Source organism: Gossypium hirsutum, chromosome D09, assembly GCF_007990345.1.
Source record: "Gossypium hirsutum isolate 1008001.06 chromosome D09, Gossypium_hirsutum_v2.1, whole genome shotgun sequence".
In the NCBI taxonomy this organism is placed as follows: domain Eukaryota; kingdom Viridiplantae; phylum Streptophyta; class Magnoliopsida; order Malvales; family Malvaceae; genus Gossypium; species Gossypium hirsutum.
The window spans coordinates 34,827,012-34,836,325 of NC_053445.1; the positions used below are offsets into that span (position 1 = coordinate 34,827,012).

General features: G+C 35.8%; 2 protein-coding genes across 2 annotated transcripts; both read left to right on the top strand.

Annotated features, from left to right (window-relative positions):
- Positions 1–2,244: 2,244 nt before the first annotated feature.
- On the top strand, positions 2,245–4,138 carry LOC121220838 (uncharacterized). Its single transcript, XM_041100446.1, has 4 exons — positions 2,245–2,435; positions 2,588–3,148; positions 3,509–3,575; positions 3,676–4,138. The coding sequence occupies exons 1-4, from the start codon at positions 2,367–2,369 to the stop codon at positions 3,948–3,950; spliced, it is 972 nt and encodes a 323-aa protein (XP_040956380.1). The 5' UTR covers positions 2,245–2,366; the 3' UTR covers positions 3,951–4,138.
- Positions 4,139–6,780: 2,642 nt separating this feature from the next.
- Positions 6,781–8,869, top strand: LOC107891742 (F-box/kelch-repeat protein At1g30090). The gene is made up of 2 exons (XM_016816623.2): positions 6,781–7,024; positions 7,286–8,869. The coding sequence occupies exon 2, from the start codon at positions 7,539–7,541 to the stop codon at positions 8,754–8,756; it is 1,218 nt and encodes a 405-aa protein (XP_016672112.1). The 5' UTR covers positions 6,781–7,024; positions 7,286–7,538; the 3' UTR covers positions 8,757–8,869.
- Positions 8,870–9,314: the final 445 nt, after the last annotated feature.

Sequence of the window (9,314 nt, forward strand, 5' to 3'; positions counted from 1 at the left end):
TGTAATTGAGTCTTGATTTTTATGCTATACAATGGGAGCCCTTAAATGCTATGAAATGACTTGAAAATTTGCATGATTAAGTCTTATATGGATAATTCCATAATTTTACTCTCGATTTTATAAAAAGGTTTTACTAAATATTTTACTAAATTTATGATTTAGTCTTTAAACTTCGCTTTAAAAATTAAATGAGTTTTACTTATCAGTTCTGGTATTTTCTTTCAATTATTGCCCTTATTAAATTGTTTTATATTGTATATATGATTTAATTGTTGGATTATGAATGTTACTTATGTCATATGTTAAATGACGATTTCACCCTTGATGTTAGTCTGATCAAGAGTAGCATTGTAGAAGCATGTTTGTTTTTAAAAGTTGTATGTTTACCTTGAACTATATGCTTGATGAATATGCATCTATATAAATTTGTGTGGTGTGATTGGTGGTTGTAAGGAGGTCATGTAAGTGACTAATGTAACATTCTGGATTTGGGTCGGTTCATCTTGGTTGGGTTTGGGGTGCCACATTTGGTCAGGTTTGTGAATTAAGAATGGTCATGCCTCAATGTATAAGCTTATCATTGTACGTTTGTTAAATAAGGAAAGTTACTGGTCAATGGTTAAAGCACTAGAGCCCTTTCCAAAAACCTAAGTTCGAGCCATCCTTCCCTTTTTTATTTTGTAGTTTCTTCAAATGCGCCCCAAAACATATATATACAATTAAGTGTCTAAAGTAAACAAGAAATGAGCAATAGGCTCAATGGTTAAAGTGTTAGTACTCTTAGAGATCTTAGGTTCAAGTCTCCTCCTCCTTCCTCCTTCATTTTAATTTCAAGTCTGGCAAAACTTGGGAAAATTACATGTGTCGCTATAGGGTTTACAAACCCTAAGAATTTAACCAGTTCTTTCCTAATTAGAATTCATATATTTCCCTTCCTCAAAATTCTAATAGAATTAGAATTCCACCATCTTTTTCTGTTCTTTTCCTAATTAGATTTTCATATTGCCCCTTTTCAAATCCTAATAGAATTTGCTCTCCATCTTTCTTTTTCTTTTCATTCCATTCTCTTTACATCATATTTTCATCCTAATTGTGGATAATTATTTTGCTTTCCCTAATCAAATCATCCTTCATTCAATCGTTCTCTCTAACGATTTTGTAATTGTCGTCAATAGCATCCCTACCTTTGCCAAAAATTGGTAAGTACATCTCGTTTGCAATGTTTAAATCTCGAGTTTTCGTAATATTACTATCCAACACTAACCTTACATTCGATTAATCAACCTTTTACGGTTCTCGCCAAACCTTTTGGTAATCTTGTTAAATCTTGAAACCAACTATTAATTTGGGTGTAAATGTCGTTTGAAGGACTAGATTTAGGTGAATCGAACCAAAATCGAGCGTGAAGAACGTCGATCAAACCCCTGGTGAAAGGTGTGTGTTCTTTAACAAGTGAATCGGGGTAAATCTTGGTAGGTTTAGAGCCATACGTACCCCACATGGGCGTGTGGACCACACGACCATGTGCCATTATTACGTTAGGTTACTTCATTTTACACAAGGTCAATAACCTTCCACATGGCCTACCATATGGTCATGTCTCTCCTGTAGGGTAATTTTTACGTTTGCCACACAGCTACAGTCTGTTACACGACCTGGCCACACGGCCGTATAACCTTTCCACACGACTTATAACTTCTCACACGGCCGTGTGACCCCTATTTTATAGTTTTACCCAAAATTTTATAAATTATTCAATTTAGTCCCTGTATAATCCCCGGATTGTTTTTAGATATTTTATTCACTCGATTGAGTCCCTGATATTATGAACATGCTAAAATCTGTGAGTTGATGATTAAATTGCTACTATATAATGATGGTATGTGAATGTTACATGTTTACTGTCACTATTTTTCTGATGAACTGATACTGTTATTCTTTCCACTATATTACCGATTGCATGTTCAACATTCCTACTGTTACTATTGAACCGATTACATGTTAAGCATGTCTACTACTATTGTTGAATTGAATACATGTTAAGCATGTCTATTATTTTTACATGATGCTGTTACAAGCATGCCATATTGCATTGCATGGAGTGAGATGATTGAAAGGAGGAAGTACTGGTAGTTTAATAATCTACAACACTGGTGGTTCATCTACAAATTACTGGTAGCTTGTCTGTAAACTTTCTAAACTGAAAATATTTAATGGCTGGTAATAAGGTGTTGAAGTTTTTGCATGTTCCGGAAGTACCCCTTAACTGAAACTGAAAATCTCTGGTGCCAGATTGTTTCATAACTTTTTGATAGTTGGTGCCACTCTACGTGGTCGCATTTGTTTCGCCAGATTTGATTCTCTGCATGGCCATTTATGACTTTTCGAAACGTGGGTTATTGTGGACAAGGCTGCTTGAAAGCTGTTTCAACAAGGTTCTTTCTTATGTCAACTTTTTTTTTCTCCCCATTTTTTCTTTCTTTGATTGGATGTCTTAAATGGCTTTTATTGCAAATTCTTATTTACATTAATTGGTGTAAACTTCTATGGCATCTCTTCGCTGTGAAACGTTATAAAATGGAGTTAGAAACGGGACCATTCTTCAACATCACAAAATTTTTCCTATAGCTTTCTAGTTGCTACCATGAATTTCCTTTTGCCTAGAGACGATTCTGAGGAGCATGCAGGTACTAAAACATGCTTCTATTGCAACAAAGTTTTTAGCAGCCATCGAGCTTTAGGTGGCCACCTTAGGATTCATCAAGATGGTAGCATTTTGAGGGCCCTGAATTACCCTGGTGGTTCCAGTAGTTCGGTGAACAATACCGGGAATCCTCCTGCATCCCTACCAAACAGCCAACTGAACTCCTTTGCCAGTTTTAACAGCCTGAGTGCGATCACTTCTAATTCTGTGAACAATTCTGGGAACCCTCCTGCATCCCTACCGAACAGCCAACCAAACTCCTCTTCCAGTTTTAACAGCCCAACCCAGTTCAGTACTAGTTCCGTGAACAATTCTGGGAACTCTCCTGCATCCCTACCGAACAACCAACTGAACTCTACTGCTTTTAACAGCCTGACTCTGCTCCCTGCAGCACACCTGGCATGTGATTTCTCTTGGATGATCTACTTGAATGAAACGAACCAGGTAAGTAGGAGCCAGTTCATTGGCGGCTATTCCGGAGTTCCTCTAATTCCGGTTATCTTGTCTCCTGACTTCTCCTATGGCTACAGTTATGGTGCAACTTATCACCATAACAGTCTTGCTTCACGAGCATTTGCTCCTGTTGGCAGCAATGTGGACTTCCCGTATGTCTGCAGTTCTTGTGCAGCTTATTACCATAACATTTTGGCTTCGAGAGCATTTGTTCCAGTTGGCATGATCGCAGCCATGCCTTCTGCTGCATTTGCTTTGTTCGGTAGTGTTGTAGCCCCTGGTTTTCTTGTAGATTCTTCTTTATTTTTGGGTTCAAATGGAGTTCGTCAGTTTAATACCAATGAATTTCAGGTTAGCCAGGTTACTCTGTCACCATCCTTCGGAAACGCCTTGCCAAACGTTCAAGCTCAAAATGCTGGTAAGCTTCGAAATCCTACCTTTGCTATAACTAACCCCGGCCTTGGTTTCGGGTCATCTCGGTTGTCTATGAACCTATTGCTGTTTGTGCCTTTCTCCAGGTCCTCCAAGCGCAGGTTCAGCTAATGTTGGTCGATCTGAGAGGAGAAGTTCGGGTAAGAGGTCCCGTGAAGCTGACAGATCCAGGAATGCTGAGACTTCAAATGCATCAAGAAGGCCCAGGATTGCTCCCAACGAACATGTGGAACCGGAGAATTGTCCTAAAAAAGAGCTTCAACTCTTCGTGGATGTTGTTGTTCCAAGTTCTTCATCCGAAGCTAGTTCCAGTGCCGAGGAGGAAGATCTGGTAGATATGGATTTGTCTCTCCATCTCTAGGCTTGTGTGTTTTCTCCCTATGATAAAGAAGCAATAGTAGTATAAAATAAAGTAGTCTCATATCCTCCCCACCCCACCCCACCCCCCCCCCCAAAGAAAAGAAAAGAAAAAGCCGCGTATATGTAATGGTACTATGCATCATCGAACTGTATGCATTTTTCTTGTTAAGTTGGAACTTGTTTTTACAATTGCTTTTTCTAGAATCATATAGACATGAGAGAGGGGAAACAATCAGAACCGGAAACCCTTTCCGGACTTAGCTCCGAACGTAGATGCAACAAAACAAGCTTAGATAGATGTTTAACTTTTAACATTATCACCTATAGTTACCGACTTATCCTTTCATATCGGAATATGGTAACTGTTCTATGTGCTTGGAATATAAATGTTCAATGTGATGTGAGCTCTGGAAAAAGATTAACCTGTTATCTCTGGAGTAACTTTTATTCGTTGACCGATGGTCCTTCAACTTGGCTTCATTGGGCCACAAAAACCGATTTTCGTCAGCTTACTATGCTTTTGCTCCAAATGTAATACAAAATATCATTTGGTGCCATCTAGTGAAGGTTTTACCTCAGCCTCTGTTTTGCCATTGTCCTTTTTTGGTTGCATGGAATTTTGAATTTGGTCTCACAAAGAGGTTTTATTACTATTATATCGAATTGAATTCTAATGTATAGTCGATACAAGATTTATAGTTTCTCTTTAGGATAGTGACATTTTTATTCACTTCAACAAAAACTCATCTCTAATAGCACATTGCTATATGATGTAAAGCAATTTTAATTCTAAATAAGTCACGAATTGAACAAATAACTCGACCCGTAAACAAATCAACATTGTAGCTTAAGGCTGAAGAAAAGATTGCCAACTATATTATTATTATTTAGCCTAATCCACGCGTTTGCAATCGGGTTATTTTTAACAATTGCATGGGCAAAAGAAACATTTATTATAGTTCTGAATTCCAACACCCGCAGTAAAAGCGCGTGGACAACAAACCTATAGCTTATACTTTTCTTGACGCCTGTTGCAAACTGGAAAGGTTAAAATTTATCATCAGTCCCTGTACTTTTTATAGATTTAGAATTTAGTTCTTACATTTTTATTTTTAAGAATTTAGTTTTTTTACTGTTAAGACATTTTGGAGTAAAAAAAAATACTCACTTGGTAGCAATATAATTAAATAAAAAAAATACTCACTTGGTAGCAATATAATTAAAACATGGCGTTGTAACGAACTTGAATTTAACAAAATAATTTTAATAATATTAATATTTGAACTTGAATCTTGAAATTTGAAAAGTAGAGTGATTAAATTCCTAAAAATAAAAAGGTAAATTGCATCCAAGGTCACTAAACTATAAGTTTACATTTTGGTCATTCAATTTCAAATAGTTACAAAACAGTCATTAAACTATTCGAAAGTTTTTATTTAAGTCATTGGGATGTTAAAATTATTGTTGTATGATCTTCTTTGTTCGCATCGCTTGCACCAATCGAAAACTCTCAATTCCCTTCTTTTCAACAGTTTAATTTTTTTTATATAAAATAGTTTTCAACATTATGAATTTTCGAACCAAAATCCACATAACTTTCTACTCTAATATCTGACACTAACCGTCAAATCGACTTGGATTTAAGGTATATACTTCTACTCGTCGATGGAACTGATCCACCATAAGAATTGCTGCTTGGAGCCTGATAGCTGGACCTTTAAAAAACAAAAAACAAAAAAACTTAGTAGTCCAGTGACCTAAATGAAAACTTTCAAATAGTTCAGTTGCTATTTTGTAACTTTTTGAAGTTGAATGACCATAATGTAAACTTACTAATAGTTTCAGTGACCTTAGGTGTAGTTTACCTATACTTTTCTTGAGCCCTCTTGGAAATTGAAAACGCTAAAATATGTCATAGGCCTTTGTACTTTTCATAAATTTAGAATTTAGTACCTATATTTTTATTTTCAGGAAGTTAGCCTCTACTTTTTAGATTTCAAATTTCAGGTCTAATTTTTTAACATTTTTAAATTTGTTAGTGTGACATTTTGGAATAAAAAATTCACTTGGTAACAATATAACTAAAAAAATAATGTTGTAATGAACTAGAATTTAACAAAATAATTTTAACAATGTTAATAGTTGGATCTGAATTTTGAAATATGAAAAATAGAGGGACTAAATTCCTAAAAAAAATAAAAGGATAAACTACATCCAAGGTCACTAAACTATTAGTATGTTTATGTTTTAATCACTAAATTATTAGTAAATTTACGTTTCGATCACTCAACTTTAAAAAATTACAAAATGGCCACTAAACTATTCGAAAGTTTTCATTTAAGTCACCAAATTTTTAAAATCGTTGTTGTGTGGCCTTCTTTGTTCGCACTACCTGCAACAATTAAAAGTCCTTCTTTTCCTTCTCTTTTACAATTTTTTTTATGAAACAGTTCTGAACGTCACGAATTTGCAAACCAAAATCTAAATAACTTTATTATTTGATCTCCGACACTGATTGTCAGATTGACTTGGATCTAAAGTATGTTATTCTACTCAACGATGGGTATTGATCCATTACATTGATCGTCGAATTATCTCTTAAAGCTCACTAGGTGAACATTTTTTAGAAAAACTTAACAATTCAATGACTTAAATAAAAACTTTCGAATAATTTAGTGATTTAAATGAAAACTTTCGAATAATTTAATGATCATTTATAACTTATTGAAATTGAGTAACTAAAATATAAATTTATTAATAGTTTAAGAACTGTAGATGTAATTTGCTCAAAATGAAAGTACATGAACTAAACGAAGAGTGTATCGGCACTTGTGACAGATTTTAACCAATTGGAAATTACTTAGCACGTGGATTTCAATTTAGCCTTTTAGACCAGAAACAGAATCTTTATCATCAACCCTTTGGTTTTTTAAAAAAATATATATATAATAATCGAATACCTTTGATATTAAGGTGTAATACTGCAAAATAGTCATTGCAGAAAACCAGCTTTAAATCCCATAAAAAGAGCTCACCATCTTTAATGGAAACTGTTCAAGGAAAATCCCTTATTTTGTAAGTTTTTTTCATATCTTTTCATTTTTCTTTGTGATTTATGGGTTTATTTTGAAGTTATTTAGGGTGAAATATTTTCTCTGTTTAGTCTCTTTTTCTGTATTATCAATCTCTTCAGGCCCTTAATTGCTTCATTTTCTATGAATTAGATTACTGGGTTTTTGGTTTTGTTATTGTATTTGAAGAAAAGTTAATATTTTTTTTTGGGGGGGGTTAATTCAAGTTGTGGAATATTTGAAGTGATTGTTGGTATCTTGATAGGTGAGTGTATATAAAGAGAAAAAGAGTTGAAATTGTTGCTTTTGATGCATAGGAATTTGATTTTGGATCATTTAGGAAGGGGATGTGTGAATTATGATAAAATTTTTAGGGTTTTGCTGTGATTGTGGAAGAACAAGGGATAGTTTATGTTGTTGAAATCTTAAGTAAGGATAGTTGGGAATTTGAAGATTAAACAAGGTTCTTTGGGTAGTCTTTTCAAAGGTTTTAGATCGTTGTTGTTTCCGGGAGAAAGATGCAAAGGGTTCGGTTTTCGTCCCAAAAGGCGCCCGTTCATAAGTTAGGGGATTCTCAGATGACATTATCCCCCAAATTTAGATTAGCTGTGATTCAGTCTTCATTGTTGAATCCTTCATTAGAGTTTGAGTTGTCTCTTCAAGGAGAACCACTTATCCCGGGCCTTCCCGATGATGTGGCTCTTAATTGTCTCCTCCGGCTTCCAGTTGAGAACCATGGAGCTTGTAGAGTCGTCTGCAAGCGATGGCATCTTCTGCTTGGTAATAAAGAGCGATTTTTCACTCGAAGGAAGGAACTCGGTTTCAAAGACCCTTGGCTCTTTGTGTTCGCCTTCCACAAATGCACAGGGAAAATCCAATGGCAAGTTCTCGACCTTACTCACTTCTCATGGCATACCATCCCAGCGATGCCGTGCAAAGACAAAGTTTGTCCCCATGGTTTTAGGTGTGTTTCGATTCCTCGTGAGGGTTCTCTATTTGTTTGTGGGGGTATGGTCTCTGATGTGGATTGCCCCCTTGACATGGTGTTGAAGTATGAAATTCATAAAAACCGTTGGACTGTGATGAATAAGATGAATACTGCTAGATCGTTTTTTGCTAGTGAAGTGATTAATGGTATGATATATGTTGCTGGAGGAAACAGTGGAGATCTTTTCGAGCTTGACTCAGCCGAGGTTTTAGATCCCGAAAAGGGGAATTGGCACTCAATTGCAAGCATGGGGACAAATATGGCATCTTATGATTCTGCAGTTCTCAATGGAAAACTTCTTGTGACCGAAGGCTGGTTGTGGCCGTTTTTCGTCTCTCCGAGGGGTCAGGTTTACGATCCAAGAACTAATAATTGGGAAAGTATGGCTGTAGGTTTGAGAGAAGGCTGGACCGGGTCAAGTGTAGTGGTCTATGGTCACTTGTTTGTTGTTTCTGAGCTTGAAAGAATGAAGCTTAAGGTTTATGATCCTGACAGTGATTCTTGGGAAACAATCGAAGGTCCCCCATTACCGGAGCAGATACGCAAACCTTTTGCTGTCAATGCATGCGATAATAAAATATATGTCGTTGGTCGGAACCTTCACGTTGCTGTGGGCTATATCTCGAGCCTGAACCAAACAAGCAACTCAGAGAAGAAGTGGAGCTTCAGAGTTCGGTGGCTTGTTATTGACGCCCCAGATCGTTTATCGGACTTGACACCCTCGAGTTCTCAGGTTCTTTTTGCTTAGCTCCTCAAGTATCATATGTTGTTCAATAACTTGTAATTATACAAAGATTACAAAGTCTGTAGAGTTGGAATGACTGTGTGTTTATTATGGCATCATCCATACTTTTTTGTGCTCTTTGGTTGTCTCAGTACTAATTGCTAGATCGATATGTTTTCCGATCTTGTCCTGTATGAAATATTGTCTATAATATAATAGAATCACACTAAAGAACTAGGCAGAAAAGGAAAATTATAGACTTAGACCATGTTATTTCAGACATTTGCTGGCTTGGTTGATGAGCAGAAAGGATGATGGTCCTTTCTTTACTGAATATCTATACTATTTGGACTCAGACTCGGGTGAGTGTAGGTTTTAAGCTTTTTTAATGTATTTAGAAGTATACTTACACGAAGGGTAAATATACATTTTGGTATCTGAACTTGGCTTCAAGGTTCAAATTGATACCTAGGGTTTTTTTTTGGTCCAATTAGGTACTTGAACTTGATTTCTTGGTTCAAATTGGTTCTTGAATTTGGCTTTTTGATCCAAATTAGTAGTTATCATAAATGACTTATTTGA

Bases quoted from the DNA above. Each gene is read 5' to 3' on its own strand.
- LOC121220838 (XM_041100446.1), top strand. From the start codon at position 2,367: ATGGCCATTTATGACTTTTCGAAACGTGGGTTATTGTGGACAAGGCTG. The intron at 2,436-2,587 runs GTTCTTTCTTAT...AAATGGAGTTAG, and splicing joins TTGAAAGCTGTTTCAACAAG to AAACGGGACCATTCTTCAAC. The intron at 3,149-3,508 runs GTAAGTAGGAGC...AATGAATTTCAG, and splicing joins ACTTGAATGAAACGAACCAG to GTTAGCCAGGTTACTCTGTC.
- LOC107891742 (XM_016816623.2), top strand. From the start codon at position 7,539: ATGCAAAGGGTTCGGTTTTCGTCCCAAAAGGCGCCCGTTCATAAGTTA.